Genomic DNA, 24,857 nt, shown 5'->3' with positions numbered 1-24,857 from the left:
ATGGGGCCGGGAGTCGGAGGGAGGCTGGATGAGAGCTTATTTCCGCTCTCTTTTAGCCTGTTCCCATGCCATTCTCTGCTGATCGCCTACAACCTATAGACGTTTTTCCCCTGAATACTTAATAGGTTAGGGAAGGGCGGGAAGGTTTCCTGCCCTGGACATCGGCCAAGGCTGCGGGCAGGCCTGCGCGGCACAACATGCGCTCTGGGCAGTTTTCCTCGTCCTGTCCGTGTGCCTGGGCCTGGCGGAGCCGAGCTCAGCGAGAAGCCTGCCCCCGGTTTTAGCTGCCAGCCAGGCCATGGGGCCCGCGCAGCCCGGAGGCTGCCCAGGCCGGGTCAGCGGCAGCGCCGCGGGCCTGGCACCGCTCTCCTGCACCTCCACATGGCAGCTGTGGTTTTTGGTCTTTTTTTTTTTTTTAATAGGTCCTCGGGTTTGCTCTGAGGAAGTGCATTTGCGGCCTGCGGTGAGCGGGGATGTATCTCAACGCCGCGCGCATGCGGCAGGCCCTGCCCTGCCCTGCGCTGCGCCCCCTCCCCGCCCGGCGCGGCGCGGCGCCCCTCGGCCACCCCAGCGCCTCAGGGCGGCCCCGGGCCCCCTTCCCTTCCCGGCAGGGCCCCACACCCAGCCCCGGCGGTGGCGGTGGCCGGCCGGGCGCTCCGCACCTGCCCCGCTCCCGGCCCCACAGCGGTGCGGGTGCCTCGCCGGGGGCGGCCGGGGGCAGCCGGCCGTTGGCCGCGGGCCGTTGCCTGGCAGGAGCCGTTGGCCGCGGCCCCGCGCGCCGCGCTTTCCCTCTCCGTTTCGAAGAGCGGGGGGGCGGGGCGGGGCGGGGCCTGGGGCTGAATTAGCGCGGCCGGAGGAGGAAGCGGGTGAGTGCTGGGCTGCCTGGTTCGGGGCACGGCGCGGCGGTGAGTAACGCCCGCTCTCCCTCTCTCCCCCCTCCGGCGGGGCCGAGGCCGCCTTGGCCCCCGCGCTGCCGCTGTTGAGCGGCTTCGTTGAGCTTCCCGCCGCGGAGCGTGACCTCCCCTGCCCCTTCCTTCGCGGGCAGGAGGGAGGGTGGCGGCAGCGGCTGCCTGCAGCGAGCCGTCCCCGCGGAGGGCGGGAAGCCGCCCGGCTGAGCGTCGCCGCATCCCCCTCCCCTCCCTCCCGGCGCTGCGGGCCCCGCTGCCGCCGAGATACCCCCCCCCTCGCCCCAGCCCCGCCGGGGACGTGTCCGCCGCTGCCTCCCCCCGGCGAGGCGGCGGCGGGGCAGGGCGTGAGGCCGGGCCGGGCAGGTGCGCCGGGCAGGCCGGCCGCTCCGCCGGGTGCGGTCTGCCAGGGCTGCGCAGCTGTGGCTCGTTTGTCTGTTTTTTATTTACTGACTTATTTATTTATCCCCTTGAGACCCCCTTCAGTTTGCCTCTCTTCTCTTCCCCCCCCCCCCGCCCCCCAAGTCACTGTGAGGGAGGGTGTGTGCGGTTTCTGCTCTCTCTTTTATTGCTGTTGGAAAACTTCTCTCCTGGCAGTCTACTTTTTTCTTCTTCTTCTTTCTACCGGCTGGATCCTAGCTTGATCTTCTTCTGTAGGTCAGTTATTCTTTGTTTTACTTCCTGTCTTCTGCTCCCTTCTTCTGCCAATAAACTTGTCCTGGTGCACGTTGTCTGTTCCCTGCTCCCGCTCTCCATCCACGCTGCTTCTGCTGTGTGGCTTTTTTTTTTTTTTTTTGGTCTCTGTTCTGTTATTTCCTCTAGGTTGTCTTCTACTTTCCCCAGCCATGATCAGCCCCCCTCCCCCCTTCTCTGTTTCCTGTTACAGACTGCCCTCTTCCCTGCTTAGCTTTTTATGACTTATCTCGGAGATATTGCCTCTGTCTTGCTTTATCGTAATTAGTATAGTCCAGGAGCTTGCCCTAGGTAAGAGTTTTCAGACGGGAGGCAAATCTGCCCAGAATAGGAGAGCGAGGAGTTAATCCTGTAGCAGAAACTCCAAAGGGGTTGATGTTCCCTGGTTTTCCAGCCACAGAGGGGTGTGGGAGTGGTTTCTAGTAATAACGCCCATAACTCTGCGGGAAAACCGGATCAGTGATGCCGATCAGTCAGTTCAGTGTGTGCTTTTTCTCAGCTCTTATCTTCTGTAGGCCTGCAAGTGGCTGTGGCAGCCTGTTAAGGTGGTGAGTGCCTCGGCTGTTTCTTTGTCTGCTGTGAGCAGCACTCGCGTTCCTGTGATGTAATGATAGTGTTTAGTTCAGGGTGACTATCTGCAGGCTGGAGCAGGGAGCTGGAGAGTGTGTGAAGCAGAAGGGACCTGAGGGAGCAGGTTCCCATCCCTTGGAACAGACACTTAGTGCATGTGGTGAAGCTAGGGTCTCTGTGTCTTGGGGCAACGGTGGCTTGGAACCTGATGGGTTTTGTGTTTCTCTATTTTGTTAAATATATATATATATATTTAGTTTTTAACTGCAGAGCAAAGTACAGGGCCTCAGATATTTAGATCACTAAACTCTTAATCCAGAAAATCTACACTTCTTTCAGAAGAGGTGGAGAACTGTTCTGATGTTTCCTAGGGTGCTTGGGCTGAAGATCTCCTGACCATTCTCAGAATACTTCTGTTATCTCTCCAAAATGGTTAAAAGGTTTAGGGCGGGAAGGAGCAGAAGGTGATTCCCCGACAGGAAATTATTTTTCAGTTTTTTAATAAAGGACTTCTTGCAAAAGTCCACTTCTTGTGGGGGGGGAAAAATGATTGGGTTTTGTTTAAAAAGTTATGTCAGTAATCAAACAAACTTTATTTTCACCTGCATATGGAAGCATAACAGCTTGAAAGACATTAAATGAAAATAAATCGCCCTTTTTGGCAACTTTTTATTAAAAGTTCAACTCTTTAAGGTAAGAAACATTGCAATATCCATTCCTTGTGCTGATGCTGTTATACGAAACTTCTGAGGAATGCATTTTTTTTTAAAAACAAAAAAAGTATTGCTAGCAGTTTGTTTGTTTGACTTTCTGCAACCTATCCCTTCCCATTTTCCTGTCTTGTCTCTAGGTCGCATGCCTGCCACTACTGTTAACTGATTGGTAGGGCTTAGGGACCAGCCAGGCAAAGACTCCATTGTGCATGTACTGAGTGTAACATCTGATTGTAAATCTTCTGGATAGGCTGTGTGTCTCATTGAGCACTTACTCTCTTGTCGCCTACGCACTGAGCTGTATTAAACAATAGTAGCATGCACTTTTCAGTGGAACTTGTACTAAAAAATGCTGCTGTGAAGATCTTGTCTTATTTGGCTGATCCTGCTTGTTTATGCTTTGTGATATCACTGAGTTCAGGAAGAAAAAATAAGACTAGTTTTTGGTTAGGTGGTTTTGTTGTGTTGTCTCTCCTCCCCAGCCCCCTGTTTCTTACAATCAGATTAGGCCAGCCAGAACTAGTACAACGGAGATAGTGAGTTTGATGCTATTTCTTACTGTGGAATAACATAAAATTCTGCTGATGGTTCAATCAACATTGCATGTGCAAACCTGGGGTCTCTGATCTTGGGAGCTGTGTCCTAGTGCCCAACACTAGGGAGATACCTTTTTGTATAATGTGAGGGCCCTCACAAGATGCTCAGTGTGGCTTTTGATTTCTGGTAGCTCCCAAACACTAAGAGCTGTGATGTATAAGTAGGGAGGCCTGATATATTTGTATATATTCCGCAAGGACTCTTAGCTGGACTCAGTTATACCGTGGGTTTTCTGTGTTCTCTTTTTGCTGCATAAGAGGATAACAGGAGTAATTCAGACTCAGCAGGAGTCTGAAGAGCTGCCAGATCAAACAGGTTTTTCTGTAACAGAGTGGAAACGTTTAATCTGGAAGCAGACAGGCACCTAAATCTAGTAAGCCATCTTTGGAGACCTTTCTGAGGCAGCTTGGCATTAGAAGTTACTGCTTCCCTTATGTTACCTTGAATGCACAGTGCTGTGTTGCAATGTGTGCTGCAGGGAGGAAGGACCCAATAACCATTAGCAGTTTGTATGTTGTCAGTGCAGAGACTGTTGGCATAACTGCACAGGAGCAGCTATTAGATCCAGGCTCCCCGATAGAGGTGTTCCCATTACCTCTGGGTATGAATTAACTCACAGTGGTGGCTAGGGGAGTCAGCTTGGTCTATGGTTTTCTGTGCTCAGGGGAATTGACTGTAAATGAGCAGGCTTCACTTCCTTCTACCAGTTAGTAGTTCACCAGTTTGAAAGAGCAGACCTTTCCAGCAAATCTGATATTTCTTTGCACAGTGCTGTCTTTTGGTTTTCTCTTAGCGTGTTGTGGCTTTTTGTCTACGTCAGATTACCAACCATTTGGAGTAGGAGTTGTATTGATCTGTGTGCTGTACAACGCCAAGTACATGCAAATATTTCTAATTAGGGAGCTGAACAAGTAGCTTGACCAAAGATGCAAAACTCCTACTTAAAGTTTGACCCACTGTTAGTTTTGGGTGGCTTGTCTTGGGATGAGGGTGCGGAGCTGGGTTCAGCTTTAGCTAAGCCTCACCAGTTAATGATTGCAAATATAGTGTATGTTGTTTGGTCCCTACCTCAGAGACTTTAAAGTCTGATTTTTCTTTTTTTTTTTTTTTTTTAAAAAGACTGACCTAGACCAAAGGAGACAGAAGGAGGGGTAAAACTTAAAAAGAAGTACTGGGTCATACAGAATGTTCAGTCTTGTTATTTGAATTGAAAGTCACTTGTTCTCAAGCTTCAGTGACTGTCTTGATTTGCGGCAGATGCCTTTAGAGAATGACAACCTGCTGTCCTGCGGTAATCTTGACTATAACTGATAGTGAAGAGGACTCTGCATAGCTGGCAGTGGCATGCGTTAGACACTTTTCCCCGTAGCTGGGTGAGCTTGACTGCAGTTTCCTGCCCATTCTTTTGCAAACAGTTGCGCAAGTGTACAGCATAGTTCTTACTACCTTGTGTGTTAATGCCTCTTTCTTACATCAGCTCCTCTAAGAATCCCTCTCTCAGGCCCATCCCCCTTCAGTAGCCCTGTGACTTAGTCAGAGCATTATTAGGACTGCTTTGAGGAAGTAGAAATTTCTATTCTTGATCCAGTCTTCTGATTTAATTCATCTCTTTGCACTGATGTAGCACTGGAGGGTGACGGAGTCCTTTCTGATCACAGAATGGCTGAGTTTGGAAGAGACCTCTGCAGATCATCTAGTCAAACCCCCATCAGCTAGAGCAGGTTGCTCAGGTCTGTGTCCTGTTGAGTCTTGAATCTCTCTAAGGCTGGAGACTCCACAACCTCTCTGGGCCACCTGTTCTGGGGCTCAGTCACCCTCACAATAAAGAAACTTCTTCCTCATGTTCAGACAGAACTTCTTGTGGTTCAGTTTGTGCCCATTGCTTCTCATCCTGTCGCTGGGCACCACTGAGAAGAGTCTGGCTCCATTTTCTTTACACCTCACAGGTATTTATACATGTTGTTGAAATGATTTCCCTCCCTACCCCTTATCTTCTCCAGGCTAAAGAGTCCCAGTTCTCTCTCTCCCTTAATCATCTCTCTCTGGCCTTTTGCTGGACTCACTCCAGTAGCTCGGCATCTCTCTTGTACTGGGGAGCCCAGCACTGGACCCAGCACTCCAGATGCAGCCTCAGCAGTGCTGAGCAGAGGGGAAGGGTCACCTCCCTCCACCTGCTGCCAATACTCTTCCTAATGCAGTCCAGGATACCGCTGACCTTCTTGGCCACAAGGGCATACTGCTGGCTCATGGTCAACTTGTCCACCAGGATCCCCACATCCTTCTCTGTAAAGCTGCTCTCTAGCTGGTTAGCCCCCAGTGTGCACTAGTGCCCAGTGGGTTTTGGTGGGGCTGGCCTACTTCATGAACATGGGGAAAAAAGGCTGCACACCTCATTCTTTAAATGTTTCCCTGTTTGTTCTCCCCTATGACAAAGGGGTTTCATTGTGGCTCCAAACTCCTTTTACCTCAATAGTTTGCTCACCACTGTATTTACAAGATGTCAGAGCTTTTACTCGGCTTCAGCTAAGATAATAAGCAGGGAAATTAGACTGCATACATGAGTGCTCACGTGTGCTGAATTCTTGTTTAAGAAGAGCAAATCTGCTGTGTTTTCTGACTTTGAAGTACTCTGACCTTTGGTCAGTTCCTGGCATGCCCCACTGTAGTTTCATGGAGAATGGGCAATGACCCTGTGGTTGTTAAATGTTGGGCTCCCTTTCATCTCCTTTAAAGGAGGAGAACGTTCTTGCTCGGTGCAACTCCTGATAGCTTGATGTAATTATTGTTACACCCTTAGATTTACAGCTATACAAAACAAATCCGCTTTGGTCAGCTAGTCACTGTTTTGGTTTTACATTCACTTCCTGGGCCTGAGAGTTCACTTTCAGTTTTAGTTTAGGAGGAAATGCAGATTAAATGTTCTGTGCTCTTTTTATGCACAGTCATGTTTCTTCTCCTAGTGAAATACACACATTTCCACAGTGCTGTTAGACCTACAGCTGAGGACCCTGAAACAGCGTCCGGTAGAAGATCAGTGCAGGGCGCTAGGGTGTCTTGTAACTGCACGGATCTGCTTCAGCAGTAAGAAATGTATATTCCTGGAGGTGACTGTTCTGCAATTCTGTCGTGATTTTCAAATAGCTCCTATTTCATCTCTTTCAAAGAGGATCTTCTCTTGGCTGTGTATCATTGTTAAAAGTGCTTGAAAGAGATCATGCTCTCTTTATTCTCACAAAATGTTAATCAGGAAACACTGTCAAAAGGCTCTGGTCCAGAAGATGAATGCTATCTTCAGTTAGCGTTACTCTTGGTTGCCCACTTTGATGCACAACTTGAAGTCTGAGCACAGTAACCTAATAACCTTATCTTAAGACATCTCTTCGATATGCTTTTATTTTTGCCTGGCATCATCTGTTGAATTATTTGGTGTGGGAGAGGGAGGTGGCAGTTGAAAGACAAGGACAGTGGGAGAGAGTCTCCTAAGGCTGATATGCTCAGTGTAATCAAAGGAGCAGTGTTGTGCTTTTCTTCCATGGATCATCTTTTTGGCTGTCCTACTAATACATGGCGGTTCCCTACCTAAAAGGAAGGGATGTTTGCAGCTGATGCACTTAATGTTTAGGAGGATGAAAGTTCATTTTTTAAATTTTATCTTTAGTTTTGGAGAAGCTGTCAAATATTGAAAGGGTTGTATATGCTTTCAGAGCAGCTGCGCATGCTCTTGTGAAGATCTATCTTTGTACCCCTCTTCCTGTAACTGCCTTAGCCCTTGTCTTTATAGTGAATGCTTTGGTTTCTGGTAAAGTGAAGAGGCTCCACTAAAGTAGTTCTGGGAAGTATCAGTTGGTCCAGAAAAAAACAAACTCGCCCTTGAAAGGAGACTGTCCTGCACTCTGAACTGTTGCCTAGTAGCTCTGCTGGTGCCATCCTGACTCTTACATCTACATACTTGGTTTCAGTAAGCAGGCAGCTTTGATCAATGTGATGTGTGGTGGTGGTGGTGGGGGGGGGGGGGGTTAGTGTATTGTCCCTTGGACATGTGTATTCAAGTGACCCATGCCAATCTAGTATTTAACTTTTTACATTGTGAACATCTTCATAGCCGCTGTCTTTTAGAAAGCGGTACAGATGTTTCTGGTATTTGAGTCTGGAAGAATAATTCTTGTCCATTCATATGATCTGAAGATAACTGAAGGCAGTGATCGTTTCGCTATTGGTGGCCACCCATGTCCATAGAGCCATTTGTTTCACTTTTGGTGTTTCTTTTTCTTGCTCACCTAACTTGCCAGTCAGGTGGAGGAAAAAACAGGTTCTTCACATTCCTCTTTATTTTGGGTATCAGCTGTGAGATGTGTGTAAGTTGCAGTATGAAGTGGCATTTCTGATTTTTCTGACTAATGGATGAGCTGTACCTAAGCTAGCACATGAGAGCAGCTGTAAGTCTGTTAAAACTAAAATAATGAGTATGTTGTCTTCTGGGTGGCATACCAGTTTTTATTCCCATGCCCCAACAACCAGTCCCCGTGCGTGCGGATTTCTGGTAGCTAGCGCGTGCGTGCGGATTTCTGGTAGCTAGCGCGTGCGTGCGGATTTCTGGTAGCTAGCGCGTGCGTGCGGATTTCTGGTAGCTAGCGCGTGCGTGCGGATTTCTGGTAGCTAGTTCTTCTAGTCTGAGCCTGTCTGAGAAATACCTGCATTTTTCAAGATTGCCAAGTCTTGCCAAGTGTTATTGTCAAGTGATGTCAGAGACTGTCCTCTCTCTTCCAGGGGCTGAGCATTTTGTCCCTGCTTGACTGTAAAAGCATACTAGAGTGCAAACATCGGGAGCTGATGCCCCAGCAGGGCAAACCAGCAAGGAGTACAAAAGAATTACCATGTGGAGGGAGCTGACCACCTGCCTCTGACTTTTGCTGCATGGCTGAAGTTTTCTGAAAAATAGTTGTTTGTCAGTTTTGCTTGCTTTCTTAATCTGCAAAAAACTTTCATGTTTTTTCACTTTAAACCTTCATTTATGCATCCTGTGTGTTTGTAGCATTTGCCCTTTATCAACACTACTGAGGATCTCGCTGTTCTATCTATTGTTTCTCCTCTGTAATGTCAGAAGACCAGAATTGTGATTCCTCAGTCCTTGCTGTTTTCCAGTCAAGGCCCAAGGGGCAAACAGTAACAACAGCTTGAATATGCCGTATGGCATTACTGAAGAGTTGTGTTGCAGCTGCTGGCCTGATACGGTTGGACTTGTGAACAGTAAACTAACCCTGTTAAAACCAAGAGTCTTGTGTGATGGTTCCTGGGATCATTCTGCTTCCTCATGTCAGATCCAGCTGTGGCTGTTTAGATAAGTGTTTCCTCATCCTTCTGAGGAAAGGAAACATAGGGCTGACTAACCTGACTATGGAGATACTTTGCTTTGCACCTGAGGAGGAAACAAGCTCAGTCCCAGATCTGAATGACTATGGCAGTCAGTATCCAAATCTTGCACCTTCCTCTTAGGTTTGGAAAAGCTCAAAATTCAGCTTGGATTCAGCTCTAGTTAGCTGAATTCAAATTCTGGCTCCAAGCCTTAGGGCAGTTCAAGATGCAAGTTTTCTGTCAACTAAACTTCAGCCCAGTAGCATCTGTATGCTGGCTTCTGGAGAAAACTGAAAAGTGTTGTTGTGCTGCCTCCATCACTAATCTGGCATAGAAACCACAGTGATCAAAAGTTCCTGCCTTTGTTCTAAAGAGAAACAGTAATATGGCTGTGTTCCTTCCTGCTCACTGACATGTTATATAGGGTCGGGGGGAAAAGGGCATTTTGAGCCTAATTAAAATAAAGGCTGATGAGGAAGCTGGGTGTTCTTCCTCCTAAGAAGTCAGAGTACCTGATAAGTAGAAGGTTGTTATAAATCATATTGTAACTGTGATCTTCATCCAAAAGCATAGAATGGAAAAATAGTGTGAAAACAGCAACAAGACATGGGGAGATAAAACAAGTATTTAATTAAAAAAGCCAATCCAAGACTTCTCTTGAGTATAGATAATAAAACTTTTCTTTAAAAAGAAAAAAATAAAATAAAATGCCATGCATGCTCTGTGAAGTATTTCTGAGTGACAATAAACAGATGGGAATACTTTGAGTCCAGGCTGAGACACTGGCTTTACATACTAAAGCAGCATAAAGAAGCACAGGTAAATATGCCCCAGTAAGGAGGTAGTCAGACAAGCATCTAGGTGCATCAGGTCTTTGTGGCCCATTTAGAGCCTAAGTACCACTGAATACTAAAGATAAACATACAGTGAAACTTAACTGTTGGGAGCAGGAAGCATTCAGCATGTTCCAATGTGTTTTTACATGAGCAAACTGTCCCCCCTCCCCCCCCCCCCCCCCTTGCTGGAGTGATTAGAAGTGAAATTAATTGGAAATGTTGAGAGGGGGTGCAGCCTGAAGCTGAAAGCAAGAGAATCAAAAGTGAACTGCCTCAAGCATTCAGCCTGCATGTTTGAGAGTGAGAAGGGGGATGGATCTAAGCAGCCTCCTCTCTGACAAGAAGGATATCTTTCTTAAAAGTCTAGCAAATAAATGACTTGTAACTAGGAGACAGGGTCTGTCCTTAGCTGGGCCACAGACTTGCTGGCATCTCAGCTAAGGTATTCTACCCTACAGCTTCTCAGTTTGTCACTTCTGAAATTAAGCTAGTAGTGTTGTATCCTCTCTCTGAGGGAAATGCATAGAAAAAGCTTGTAATTTAGAAGCTGTGGTCACCTGTAGTTCCCTATGATGGGGAAAGTCCTGAGAAACTTCAAGCCAATTACTTTGATTTTACCCAGATGGTACCAAACCATCTCTTTGCTTTCAGGTTAGCACAGGTATGGGCAGCCACAGATTCACAAAGGGCCTTGTTCAGCCTATCCTTCACCTGGATCATGTATTGCAATGTCTCTGTTCCTTCTCCTTCCCCCCTGCTTTCTGCCCCTCAAGCCTGTGATTCCCTCCTTTAGGAGGATGATGCCTCTTGGATGAGGCAAAATCATGGGGGGGGGGGAGGGGGAAGGGCTTGTAAGCACGGTTATGGGCTGGCATGTCCTTTGCAGGCCAAACCACATAGGGGACAGGTTCCCTGTGGTCTTAATATGCTGTTTATTGAAATGGATTTCAGCAATGCTTTGCCTCATTAAACCTTGTTGCAGATCAACAAGACTAACATCTTAAGGGAGGGGAAAAAATAAAGGTATCTTCCCTTTTGCAGTGTTTCTCCTTGTAGAGTCTGAAGTACACATGTTATGGGAGTGGTCAAGTTTCTCCTTCCATAGCAGAGAAGTATGGGGAAGAAGTCTGGTATCTGTTTACTGTTCCTGTTGGGTACGTGTGAGGAACTGAGTGTGGCAGGGTGATAGGGATGCCTTTAGGGACTTTAGACTGGATGATGGGTCCAGTATTGTTCAACTTTCCCATCAGTGACCTGGAGGATGGGACAGAGTGCATCCCCAGTAAGTTTGTTGGTGATACAGAACTGGGAGGAGTGGCTGATAACCCCAGAGGGCTGTGCTGCCATTCAGAGGGATGGGGACTGACTGGAGAGCTGGGCGGAGAGGAACCTCATGAAGTTCAAGAAAGGGAAGTGCCATCCTGTACCGGGGGAGGAATAAGCCCATGCCCCAAGTACGGGCTGGGGCTTGACCTGCTGGAAAGCAGCTCTGCGGAGAAGGGCATGAGGGCCCTGGTGGACAACAAGCTGACCCTGAGCCAGTAGTGTGCCCTTGTGGCCAAGAAGGCCAACGGCATCCGGGGTCGCATTAGGAAGAGCGTTGCCAGCAGGTTGAGGGAGGTCATGCTCCCCCTCTCCTCAGCCCTGGTGAGGCCTCTCCTGGAGTCCTGTGTCCAGTGCTGGGCTCCCCAGGGCAAGAGAGACGCGGAGCTCCTGAAGCGAGTCCAGCGAAAGGGCTACAAAGATGATGAAGGGACTGGAGCCTCTCTCCTGTGAGGAAAGGCTGAAGGAGCTGGGCCCGATCAGCCTGGAGAAGAGAAGACTGAGGGGGGATCTTACCAATGCGTCTCAATAGCTGAAGGAAGGACGTAAAGAAGATGGAGCCCGACTCTTCTCAGTGGTGCCCAGCAACAGGGCGAGAGGCAACGAGCACAAACAAGAAGTTCTGTCTGAATGTGGGGAAAAACCTCTTGACTGTGAGGGTGACTGAGCCCTGGGACAGGTTGCCCAGAGAGGTTGTGGGGCCGCCATCCTTGGAGATACTCAAAACCTGTCTGGACGTGATCCTGGGCAGCCTGCTCTAGTTGACCCTGCCTGTGCAGGGGGCGCTGGGCTAGATGATCTCCAGAGGTCCCTTACAACTTCCCACATCAAAAAATTGCAGAACAGTTGATTTTTTTTTTTTTACACTCACATGACTCTGAGGGTGTTAGGACAGCAGTCTGGCACAACTAAATATCCTTGAATAAGGAATTCTGTAGGTCTGTGGTGCTGTTGCTCTTTCTTACTTCCCAGGAACAGTTCTTTATGTAAAGCAGTTGTGCATGTGAAATGCTTTCAGGAAGGCAATGAAATTGAGCACTTGTGGCTTGAAACATGGGTTTAAAATGCCGGGTGACAGAGTAAGTCACATCATCTCCAAGTGCCTCAGTTTCTATATCTGTAAAATGGTATCTTGTTCTGCAGCTTAACAATGAAGTGTTTGACTACAAGACAGGTAATAGCCAACAGGTATAGGACGGGACAAACAGGCACTGTTTTTGTTTCTTACAAATGATGTCATCATGACTGCCAAAAATAAAGCAAAGTTCTTATTGTTCAGCTGCCAGTCAGAGAGCAATGTACAGGTTGCAAGTTTCCCCTTCTTGATGACTGATGCAGTATTGCAGTTTCAGCTTTGAAGACTTTACGTTTCACATTTGGGTTAGGAGTGAATTAAAGTTCTTGACAACTCGCAATAGGTCCACTGACTGATAGGACATCTGACCAGGTGTTTGTACAGGACATGTCTCAGAATCTAGATAAGTTGTTAAAGAAATCAGCCCTACAGGCATGTGGGTTTGCTGCTGGAAGGAGTATATTTTCCTAACCAGACAGTGTCTGCTACAGCTGCAAACATGAAATGATTTGATTTTTTTTTTTGGGGGGGGGGGGGGAATGAAAGACCTGTTAATTTGCTGTTCGGACAGTCCGTAGACTAAGCTGTGAGGACAGATGAGGTGATGGTAAGTAGAGGCATCATTTAAGGGATGGATTCTTCAAGCTCTCTTGAAAACGTAACAAAGAACTGTGAAGAAGGGATGGAAGTTGATTTGTAGGGTGGCTTTGCACTGTTGCTGCAGTAGTCCAAGGACTTGCTCCTGTTTATGGCAGCTTTGAGAGCTATTAAAGAGTTCCCCTAGCAGGTATCTGTATGCTGCTGGCTGACCCTCTTGGTGCTATGCTGGAGGCTGCCATGGTGACATGCTTGCAGTGTCTGGAGGCACAACAGACCTCCACACTGTTCATAGGGCAAGTGAAACCTTACATGCTTTGCAGCTGCACTGTGTCCATGTGCAGCTCCCCACCTGGGAAGACAAAACGTGCAGTTACCATGCTTGTTCCTGAAATAACCAAGTGTGTGGCAGTGGTATGGCTGAGAAGACCTGGTTTTATCTCACTCCAGCACAGCTATGGCCACAGCTGCCCTGTGGGACCAGTACCCTAGTATGTGTCTCCGTAGTTCCACTGTGCAAATTTCCAGTGCTGCCTCTTTCCCCAAGTTGCACAGCACTGCTGGTAATGGGCGTGGGAGAGAAGCGTCCTACAGTGGATGAGACTTTTTCCCGGCTCTTCCTTCCCCGAACAGCCAGAGATAGCGCTATGGTGTGGGAGGAGATGTAGGTGTGGAAGAGAGCCACGGGATGTAACTTATCTTGCAGTCCTGCCTCTCCCTTCTGCCCTGTGAACTTGCGGTACAGTCTCTCCGTAAAGGTTGGAATCAGAGAGGAGATCGTGGCCCTTCCTGCTGCCACCTCTGGTGTTGCCAACCCTCATTAGTGGGGTGCAGCTGGGAACAGCAGCTCTGGTGAGTTTATTGGTAGGATTCAAAAGCGAATACAGATTGGCATGAGAGGGAGAAACAGATGGCACCCCAGACCTGTAAGGTCTGTGTTGCCGCAGGAGTCATTGTTGCCCTCACAATGACTGGCTGAAGCGATGTTTTCCTTGGAGGAAACCTTGAAAGTTTGCTTTGGGGGAAGCACTCGCAACGTTGTCTCTCGTGAAAACTGGCATGTGTCAGGGTGGAACGAGCTCTGTCGTTCTGCAGTGACAAGCAGCTGGCGGGTGCGTTGCTCAGGCTGTGCAATGGTGTTTACTTAACCTTTGGCCTGTTTTGAGACACATGCAACCTAAACAGGCAAGGCTATATGACTGCACAGAGACGGAGGTGGGGGGAGCAGGCATAAAAGCATCTTAGTAGATTAACAGCTACCTTTTTTTGGTGGAAACTGTCACAGGAATTACAAGCTTGAAAATATAGGTGCATGGTGAAAGTAATTGCCTCAATAGTTTCCAGTTGTCAGAGCTAAGGGAAAGTCCAAGGGGATGTATGTATGTATGTGTGTGTCTGTTTAGATCTACAGAGGTTCACAAGACCGCTTTGGTTGTGTTTACACTGTTCTTCATGAGGGAAGCAATTGTATGTGGGAGCTACAGGGAAGTAACTGTTCACTATTTTGGATTTCCAGAGCTCATCTCTTGAGGTTAGTCCCATTATGTGAAGTCTGCTAGTGTCTCATGATTCGCAGTTATGAGAAATGCTTATTTTGTCACATGCCATTGTAGGCTTGCGGTAGCATGTAGCACCTTCTGGGAGGAGTTTTGAATAACTCAGCTTGTTGCTCTCTGCCCCTGTGTCCTCTGCCTCCTTTTGAGCAAGGTTCAGTATGAAACTCGTTGCGTGTTCTGCTATGTGTTTACATGTAACCCCAGCTTCTTTCTGCTGGTGCCCAGGCTGGCTGAAAAGGCTTCATGTCTTTCCCATCCTCTTTTCTTATGCTACATTTTTCTGGTGTGTTTTTTTTCCTCCCTGAGCTTTTTTCTTTCATTTCCCTTCTCCCCCCCCAACGCACGCCTGGAGGTTACCTCTCCCTAAGTTTTGCTGGTTCATCGCTGTTTCAGTCCACAACTCACATTTCAGCAGGCAGTGGCTGCTGTTGAGGGATGGAGAGGGAAAGAATAAGGAGATGAGAAAGACTTGCCACTGAAGAAATTGTAGCAAGAAACAACGTCAGACTTCCAGCTGAAACCACATTATTTAGCGAGACTTCTCTGCTGAGTCTTTCCCATGACACAATGTTGAGTTGCAGTGAAGCAGCCCTGCAGTCTGACTCTTCAGAGCTGATTCAAGGGTCCTAAACTTGCATTTAAATTATTCCTTCCCCTGAAAAAAAAAAAAAAGTTTTATAAGGAATAAATATGGAAAGAATTGATCCAAAAAACAAATTGTTTTCCTATCTGTTCAACACTTCAAGGAGTCTGACTGTTTCTCAGAGGCAGTTGTTGCCACTGAATATGTTAAGCGTACTTGTCTGAGTGAATCGAGTGTGAAAGATCATAATGTGTTAATCAAATTAATTGGCATTACAATTAAAAAAAAAATCATACTCTATAAAATGTATTCCAAGACTTTTAGCAACCACAAGCAGGCCTAGCAAATGGTCTAAATTTACTTGTTTCCCAAATATTTTGGGGTGCAAAAAGGAAAAAAAATACTTTTATCTGAAAACTATTTCATATATACTCTGGACCTCAGTACAGGTGGGGTTTGTAGCCTTTATTTCCCGCTTGTCTCATTCTCCCTACTAACAGCGCTTTTCATTCAGTGTAAAGTAACTATTTCTATCCACCAGAAAATGTCTTAATCTGAATCTAAAACTATTAGGATTCTGAAGTGTTAGTGGCTAAACTTTAGATGCCAGCGGCATAGTTAGATTTCACTGTTTGGGGCTTGCTTTTAAGGGGTCCAGTTTTTGAGATTCCATTAAGGAGTCTGACTTCTCAGGAGGAACTTTGAATACCCAAAGCCCTTGTTTTCATTCAAGGTAATCATCTGAAACTTGAGGTCTCTGGAATTACTAGTGACTTTTTAAAAAAGGGCTCTGGACTGTAGTAGTAGAGAACTACATGAAAGAAGTTCTTGTTCTTTTTCCCAGGTGTTTTTTTGACCACCCAAGTGGAGCTTTGTTAGCTGAGGGTTGGAACCCCTCCAGGACTTTCACTTTCTTCCTTGATGTAGGGAAGAATTAATGAAATAATCATCCTCAAGCCTCTTTGCCTTTTTTTTTTTTTTAAAAACCATATAAGGATTTGGGGAACATCCTTCCCCCCCCGCCCCGGTAGTTCTTAATCTCTGCTCGTGTGCAGGAGTGCACAATCCTGAAATTTACAGCTATGATAGGTGGTTTTGAATGTCTCTCTTTTTGTGGACTTGCCCAGAGGAGGGTCTAATTTTACATAAAGCTGAGACAAACCATTGAGAGGAAAGAGATGGGAAGAACCTTCACGTACGGTAGGTCTCTCTCCATGCACAGCCAACCCCATCTCTGAGTGCAGCAGGGCACCTAGCTGGTATGGCAGGGTAGGGGCTGCCCAGCCCCTTTCTGCCCGCACTGAGGTTCTTCAGGGTTTTCACCTGGGTAGGGTGCCCAGTATGCAGGAAGGACCTCTGCTAGGTCCTAGTGCATAAACTAGTGACTAGTGCATAAACTTCAGGCTCTCTTTGAAAATCACTAGGTGTTTTGAAAGCTTAGCTTTCAGAGCTTTAAAGCTATTGCAGGTGCCTTAGACTTACTGCAGCTTTCCAGGAATTCACATGAGGAACATGCACAGCTGGACAGACTCAAGCTCTTCTTACTGCCTTGTCATGCTGACTAGAAGCTGTAGAGATGTTTGCACAGCCTTGTGCCAAGCTACTGTGCCCTGCTTCTCCATGCTGACCTGTGTGGGCATGCCTACACTAGATCTGGATCTCCGTTTCATTCGACTTGTATTCCCTAGTTTGGGAATGGAGCAGAGTGCCCTCTTTCTTCCCCAGCCTGGAATATCACGTGCCTCTCTCTTAAAGCAGGGAATGGAAAAAGACAGTAGTGCATTTCCCTTTGGCTGCCTGTTTCATGAGTGCTTGGAGTGAGCCAAGGAGGCTTCCTGGCAGTGTGAAATAGCATGACAGAAAAAAGCATAGGGAATCTGAGGCCTTAAAGCAGCATTCTGAGCTCTGCTTGGAAAGACGTGTCAGGTGACAGGTCCCCAGGGAGGTGTCTTGACCTGGCTTTTCCATTCCGCTCTCTGCTGTAGGAATGACTAAGTTGGTCTCTGTACAGGCTGATGTTTTATTTAGTATGCTTATCACCACCTGACTGCACTTGTCTGACCTTCCTGCAGTTTACTGGAGTTTGACTCCTTGAGGGGAAAAAGTAGGTCATCACAGCACAGTTTGGCTAGGTGGAAGTGGTCTCACTGTAAAGTCTTGCAAGAGAGATCTCTCTGGTACTGCTGCTCACCTGGTTATTTGTTTGCAGCTCACAGCTGTAGCGGCTTGTATTGTATCACATTCCCGTTGGCGAACTGCACGAGAACATCTGCTCCTTTGCACATATGTAGTGTGATGTGAAAGAAGTAGGAGGTAACTTCTTTCTCTTTGGAATATGGAGATTTGTTCAGCCTGCGCTCACGTTGCAAAGTCAGCTGGCTGTTACCTGCCTGAATTAGCCAGCATGGACTGATCTGACCAACTGTAAAGTACTGCAGTGGTTCTGCAAGAAGCTTTTGGCTTAGGCTGGAGATGGGTGGGCTCCTGTTGGAGCCCAAGGAGATCACTGTGATGAATGTGATTTTTCAAAGCAAAGGGGATGTGAGCAGCCTATGTTCACTACTCCTTCAGCCCTCCTGTAGTAAGTATCAGCCATGATGGTCCAGGAGGTGGTGGTTGACTCAGGAGTGTTAACGTCTGAGGACATCCACTTTTCGTTAGCAATGACATGAACATCTTGGTTTGGGACTGGATCACTTTGAATGGACTCTTGGACTCTTTATTTATGCGTGCACGTGCACACACACACACATATATATAAAAATTAAATAGTATGTATATGTGTATAATATATGTTGTAGTTGAGGCTTTGCCCAGCCTATAAAAATACTGCTCGTCTGCGCGACTCCTGAGAGGTTTGCAAAAAGGGTCTGGCTGGAGGCCTTATTCAAAAATTTCTATTTGCCTCATGATCCCGGGGATTCTGTCTCAAGTTCTCCATCCGCTGAGTTAACATCTCTCTCTCTCCTCTAGGAGAAGAGGTCACCCTCTCCCATTCCAGAGCCCCTATCTGGTCACAGGAAAACTGAGCACTGAGCCTTTTAGGACAGAGGTGAGTGGCGGGAGTAGGGATTTGATGTGAACAGAGAAAGCAATGTCATGAAGCACAGCAGCAAAGCTTAGGTCTCTGTTTTAGGAAGCTATTAGTTTAATGTAATGATTAAATGAAGATAAAAGCTCATGGATAAGCGCCTGCCTGTTGGGCTATTATTATTATTTTCTAATAGACATATTTGAGTTTGTCTTTTGGTCTTGGGGACTTTTAAAAGCCTTTGAGAGATCAGGAATTTCCTAATTTTTCAAAGTTGTGACTCTGTGGTTTCCTTCAGCGTTTGAGTTGGTTTCTGCTTTCACTTCCTCTCTTTTCCACCTGCACTCTTGTTTATTTAAAACACAGATATAAGGTGATACTATGAAATAGGGTAATTCTTCACTAGCACAGGTCCATGGTGGTTAGCAGCTCATCTGGTTGGGCTTCTTGGTGCTTTCAGTCTGATCTGGATCATCAAGCACCTGTGCTGCAGCTCGGTTACTGCCCTGGGTAGAGAAGGCCTGGTGGGAATGTAGTGCTGCTTTCAGCCAGGCCCTGCTCTTTGAGAGCTGAAGCCAGCTTGCATCAGGGATTCCCGTGTGTAATTGTTGTTGCATCTTGGACAGCAAACGTAAGGTCCACAGAGTGGATCCTTGCCTTCCCTGCTTCAGCAGGCGGTCTGTATTCTTTGCGTGCCACGCTAGTGCCGCTCTTACTCCAACTTCAAATACTGGATGTGACTGCTTGGCCTGCTGGTCTGACGTGCCTGCCAGCTATGCCTGGTTGGAAGATAAGGGGAGCACTGTGCTCTTAGGAGTCCCCTTCTTGGTTGGTGAGGGTGCCACCTCTATGCCCTCCTTGCCTACCTCTTCCCCTGTGGCACTGCTCATACACAGGGGAGGTGAGTGGTCAGCCCTGTCAACTTCTGCACCCACCGTGGGGGCAGAGGAGATTTACCCTGGGCTTTTAGTACAGGCAGGTTAAAGAGGAAGGCTCCCTCAGCCTAGGGGGCCATATGTGTGCCCAGCTCAGTTTTCTTGCTCCCTTTGACACTATTTTGTTTTGTTTTTTAGCTTTACTGATTGCTTGTTCCCTCACTCCATCTTCCTGGCAAGCCTCCCTGGAGGCTTATCACTACTTTGTTTACGTGAGGACATTCAGTGGACAGTAACAAGAAGCCATTGATAACACCTAGTCCAACCCTCCCTATCCCTTGTGTGAAAAGTATTGCAATAAGCCTGCGTGGTCAGTGTATACAGACACGTATCTGTGTATGTTCATGTAGACGCTTGAAGTGCTGCAGATGTATCGTAAGCTCAGCTGGATGTTTCACTTAGCAATACGCTGCTGTGCCCGCAGACCCAAGCAGCTCACCTGTTCTCACAAGGGACCTGGAAAACCAAGAGCCGTGCGTGGGCTGCCTTTGCAAGGCCAGAGATTTCTCTGTGTGTCTGTGATAACCCTGCTTTCTGTTCCAGCCTTGGGCACAATGAAGGATAGTAGTCCTTTCCTTCCCTAGCACCACCTTGGCTCTAAAGCCCCATTTGTAGGTCATATCCCTTCACTGTCTTCCATGTGTTTATGGCAGGAAAGCGTTTTACCTATCTCATTTACCTGCATAGGGCCCTTCTTGCTGGGACAGTTACGACTTTCTCAGCCTTGTTTATGACTGCTGTGCAGCCCTTTGCAGAGATGGGGATATGCATCACTAGAAAGGCCCGTTTCCACAAGATTTGGCCAGGCCCATGAGCACTGGTAAAAGGCATGTGTTTGTTGGAATTTTTATTCCTTTAATCCCTTCCATTCTCACTCCCTTGCAGGGCAAGGACTTTGGGACTGAAGCCGCTCCATTTCTGGAGCCATCATGGAACAGGTAAGTTACAGGCGTGACTGAAGTTAGTGCTTCAAAGTGACCAGTGATTCTCTTTTGTGCTTGGCCTAAAATACTTCAAAATGCTCTTGATACTATGTATCAAAAAAGTGCCAGTTCATACCCTTCTCATCTTCGCCAGAGTTCCTGCAGGAGCCTCTGACACTGCTCTCCTCTTCCAGGAATATGGCCAAAAAGAGGATGGAACGACCTAGTTTGCAGGCTGCTCTGTTGTTACCTCACGGTCCGACACTCTCCCTTCAGGTTGCAGGCTTGCGATAGGGCTAATTTAAGAGACTACAGTGTTTGGTTAAGCAGCACACAACTTAAACTAATAAATGAGTTAACCGAACTGACTAATAGAGACACCACTATTATCAATTTATGATTACATCATTTTGCACAATATTAAACAGAATTATAAAGCTGCTATTTATCACACTTAAATCTTAACAACTACGTAACTGCTATTGAAATAGAAGTCTGTTGCCCTTCCCTCCCCAGTTAGGGTACAGTTCTAACTATCTCTGCTCTGCCCTCCTGCAACAAGTCTTTTGGACATAAAACCTGGTGGTAAGTCCAGCAGGCTGTCCAAGGGGGCTACCTCTGATGAACTTGGGTCACCAGGCAAACTTCAGTACCATCCATGGCATTCACACCTGTGTTACTGGAAGATCTGCCTTCTGTTGATCTTTGACTTTCTGCATTGGTTCCAATTTTGCTACATCTATACCCAAATTTGGTATTTCTGGTAATCTGGGCCCTATGGCATGGTATTGGTATGTTTACATAGGTATGGGTGACCTGGCAAGATTCCACTCCGCTCCTAGGCTCCCCTTCAATTATCTGGTTCATCCTGTTTGCATATTGATTACCTTATGCCCTTGGTAAGACTGGTCATTCTGCTTTAGCCTTGGTTCCTCTTGTGAGTTCCAATTAAACCTAAGCACTTTCTTCTCTTACAGACAGACGGTCTGCACGCCAGAGCAGGGATTTTTTTCCTCACTTTATTTCTGCACTTGCACACCTTGCTCTCTCCTAGCTGCTTAATTACAATTATTGGCCAATCTCCTTGTTTCTTACAGAGGCCTTAGTAGGTTATGAGGCCTGCGGCCTATGCTGTAGTGGAACCTCTTGCTTACATCAATCTGGCTACCTGTCAGACCTCCTCAGTATGACTGTAGTTGGGTGGCAGGGTGTGTGGCCGCAGAAGCAGCACATGCCAGCACTGACAGTGGATGTAGATGATATCAGATGCTAATGGTCTGCCGTTTTACTAACAGTCTTCTTGCTGGCAGCCACCTGGCTCTCTACAGGGATCTGAACAGGTTTATTATAGACCTTGTCTCTATCCCTTTGAGGAGGGAGATGAAATGTGAACCTTCATTTTTGCAAGCTGTTATTACCTCTGTTCAGTGCATGGTTACTGCCATGCTCTGATTACATTTAAATAGGGAGCTGCTGGCTTACAGTTATGTACAGGAAGTAGAATACCAAATCCCCAAATACAGGGATAAGTCTTCCAAATGCAGATGTCTAAATGGGGAAGTGGATGGTTTGTGCTGAGTACACCTCTGTTTTGATAGAGGAGCTCTGATCAGGGGTGCAGTCCTTGCAACAGCTGAAAATGCACAGAAGGTGAGCTGACTGCTCCCTTCAAAAAAACAAGTTTGGAAGAACAGTTGGTTCTGGCTCATAAGAACAGAGCTGTCTGGCACTCACCATCAGACAGTTGTGGGTGAGTACATATCCAGGAGTTTGCATGCATTTGCTCAAGTCTTGTAGGGTCCCTGGCTGATGTTATTCCAGACCTGCAAAGGAGGCCAGAAAAGTGCGTCCACTGTTGGAAAACAATGTATAGGCAGACTTGGAGCGGTACTTTTCCTGGGTTAGGTTTTACAGTGACTGTCTTATGTTTAGGATATCCACAGCTATGGATCCACCCAGATGGAGCGCATCCTTCTGTACAACTTCCTCCAGAGCTCCTCCAACTGCGAGTTTGGAGACCAACTGCAAGCCCTACAGAGCCAGGGGATCGTACCTTCTGTAAGACATTTCTGTTGCTATGATGATGAGGGGGAGCTTCAGACAGATGGGAATCGGAGTGGCCACTTGCAGAATGGTGAGCTGGGTGAGTGCTCTCCTTCCCACCAGCCTCTGAGGCTTATTATTATTATTTTCTTGTTTCCTCTCTGCTGCTGGCCTGTTGCAGGAGTACGTTTCTCTCCATTGAGAAACTCCACAGCGTGACTGTTGATGGTGATGCTTGCTGGAGTTTTAACAGTTGGGATAATACAGCTAATGCTTTGCACTTTATTTCCCTGTGGATTTCTGGATTACTTGTCACCCTGGGTGTTTTGTCTGATAAACTACACATAACAGCCCCAGAGCTGGTACTAATATGAGTGCCCTTCTTAAGCAGTGATCCTATGTCAGGCCTCACATTGCTCCTTGGAGAGAGTTTCAGTACTTGGTCCCTAACAGCACTAGTTCTGGGGCTAGGATTTCGGAACCAGCTCTTGTTTTGTTACTGAGTTCATCCCTTTCTGCTGTACCACTGTGGTGGAGATAGTTTCTCATGTAGTTACTGGTACCCTTAGTACTTCACTAGCCATCTGCAGCAGAGTTTTCCCCCATGTCCAGGATGTGTCAGCTGACACAACTGATCTCAATCTCAGTAGGGCTGAGAGGACCTGCTACAGCAAGTAGCCCTTCAAATTTGCATTGGTCTAATGTCCCCAAGTAGCACAGGGAAGCTTTGCAAAATGGAGGTGCTCTGTTTTAGAAAGTGCTTAATACACAGGTCTTGATGATGCTCATGAAGAAATTCTTCTTCATGAAGAACAGCTCTTCCACTTCCCCAGTTCTGGACAAAGTGATGGCTGTAACGTCCTGTACAAACTTTGGTTTGGTACGTTCTAACCCCACCCTGTAGCATTTCTTTTGGACAGGGTGAGGCTGCGTTTTACCCAGACTACCGCTTAAAAATCTATTTGCCCGCTGTCTCTGGGAAAGTTTATATTGTTGTGTGGACACAAATGACCAGTAGTGCCTGTAGCTGTCACAAATGGGGGTGGGGTTGATGGAGACGGCCAGGATGCCATGAGTCCACTTACCTGTGGTGAACGTAGTCTGGCGGCAGTCTGTGAACTAAATCCTGCTTTATGTGTTGGCAGTGTTTGACCCTGAGGTAAATGAAGAAATTCTCCAGATGATTGGTGCTCAGCTTGCTGAGATTGGAGACCAGTTGGATAGAGAAATCCAAGCAAAAGTAGTAAATGATCTTGTACAGCATTTTCTGAATGAAAATGTGTCTAGAGAGGTGAGTGAAAAGCAGCCTGACTAGTTACATGTTGTAGAACCTTCCTGCTGTGGCTTTGAAGCAGCAAGCTGGCAACACCTGCATTTTTTTTGCAAGTTTGTTGCTTGAATTGTTGCCAGCTGAAAATTCAACCCCTATATTTGCCTTTGACATGAAGGTTTGTTAGGGGTGATGCTGTGGCAGCTTTGCACCCTGTAGCAGCCTTTGCCCTGCAAAGTGGCTCCTTGGGCCCATCATCCTCTTTCTGCAGATGGGGAAATTGAGGTGGTGAAGGCTTTCAGAGGTGTTTTTGCCCTCATGTTGGTGGCCTCGAGGGCTTGGCATCTTTGAAAATCAGCAGTCTGCTTAAAGCTCAGTATTTGTCTGCAAGATCTTTGGTGCAGGGACTCTGGTGCTGAGTCCTGTTCGTCTGATGCTGGACGCATGGGCGATACTTGAACAAGGCAAGGGGAGCAAGGCGATATTTGTTCTATGCCTGGATGGGAGCCTAGCTCCCATCGCTGAAGGCTTTCCAGTGCAACTCACTTTACCTTCTCCTCGCTGGTCCCCACCTAAACACAGTGAAGTTCAGGGTTACACTGTGGGGGAGCCTAGGCCTCCTCCTGGGCCCTTGTGGGACCTGGCAAGCTGGGTGCAAGCTCTGAGGAGGGGTGAGAGGGGGAACTGTGGTGCCTCAATTGTGTAAGTGCTGTCTAAACTTTCCAGCCATACATGTGCCATCTCCTTTACTTTGGTCTTGGGTGAGCAGCCGAGCACTGGGGTAGCCATTCCCATTGCCATCTAGGGTGTTTAACAGCCCTGGCAGGCTGCTGTGCTAGGGACGAAGGAGAGAGGCACCCTGTGAAGTGTTTGGACAATGATGTTGGTCACCAGCATGTTGCTGGCAAGATGTGCGGAGAGCCCTGCCTCCTGCAGCTGTTGTACTGAGATCTCTCTCTTCCCTCCATACAGGAGATAACCCAGTACCTGTCACAGGCAGTGGAAGGGCTTGCAAGGGCCATCCCCTCGGACATGGAACAGGAGAAGGCATTGTTGGTGTTAGCAATGGTCCTAACTAAAAAAATTGCAAATAGAGTGCCCTCCCTTCTACACCGTGTCTTCAGCACCACTGTGAACTACATCAGCCAGCACCTCCACACCTATATTGTCAGAATGGTGAGTGCTGTCAAACAGCTCAGCAGCTCTGTGCTGGGCTCTGGAGGCTGGGCTGGGAGGCACCCTCAGTCCCTGAGGGGCTCTGAAAGTTGATGCCCTGTTGGGGGGGGGGTGGGGTGAGAAACAGAGGGGTGTCTTGCAACGTCCACGTGCCTCAGTCCCTCTGTGGGGATATGCATATGCACACATACATGTGTGCATGTAAAGACACATGTATTTGCACTCACACACACACACACACGTATGTGCACACCCAGACACACCCATGCATGCACTTGCTTGCACTGTCCAAGAGGTAGTGCCGGTGAGAATGGGTTTTGAGCCCAAGTATGGCAGTCATATGGGGATGAGAGCAGTGCAACAGCTGAGTGCTACAGGTGTGTGGGCTACCCCTGTGCTGCAGCCTTGCCACAGGTGGCATCAGCAGCTCCCCCAGAGGGGCCCTGCTCACCCGGTGTCATGAGACTAGACAAGTGCCTCACCCCAGGCCTGTTATCCGCTAGGTAGCGAGGCTCCCTCGGGTTGTGCTGCCCTCCCCTTCACGCAGCTTAGCTCAAGGCCGCTGAGTTATCACAGAAACCTGGCATTTTATTACAAGGGCAGGCCTTAGGCTGCCTGAAGGAGCTGACAGCGAAGCTGGGGGAGGGCAGGAAAAGGGCTCCTTTAGCTGATGGTTCCC

The 24,857-nt window shown here is 47.6% G+C and overlaps 1 protein-coding gene across 9 annotated transcripts in view; it reads left to right on the top strand.

The window, feature by feature from the left end:
- Positions 1 to 703: 703 nt before the first annotated feature.
- Positions 704 to 24,857, top strand: part of BID (BH3 interacting domain death agonist) — a 30,303-nt gene continuing 6,149 nt past the window's right edge. The window contains exons 1-6 of one of the 9 annotated variants that reach the window (XM_068947676.1): positions 704 to 905; positions 17,774 to 17,852; positions 19,652 to 19,704; positions 21,622 to 21,823; positions 22,878 to 23,023; positions 23,975 to 24,178. In XM_068947676.1, coding sequence (XP_068803777.1) covers positions 19,696 to 19,704; positions 21,622 to 21,823; positions 22,878 to 23,023; positions 23,975 to 24,178 — 561 coding nt within the window. In that variant the 5' untranslated portion in view covers positions 704 to 905; positions 17,774 to 17,852; positions 19,652 to 19,695. Of the gene's footprint in view, positions 906 to 2,036; positions 2,147 to 13,301; positions 13,514 to 17,773; positions 17,853 to 19,651; positions 19,705 to 21,621; positions 21,833 to 22,877; positions 23,024 to 23,974; positions 24,179 to 24,857 lie in introns of those variants that run through there. The other 8 variants (XM_068947654.1, XM_068947652.1, XM_068947683.1 and 5 more) reach the window with 8 other exon arrangements.

Source organism: Struthio camelus, chromosome 1 (assembly GCF_040807025.1).
Source record: "Struthio camelus isolate bStrCam1 chromosome 1, bStrCam1.hap1, whole genome shotgun sequence".
NCBI lineage: Eukaryota > Metazoa > Chordata > Aves > Struthioniformes > Struthionidae > Struthio > Struthio camelus.
Note: the sequence above shows the minus strand (reverse complement) of the source record. Positions and strands in the feature narration are given on the sequence as shown.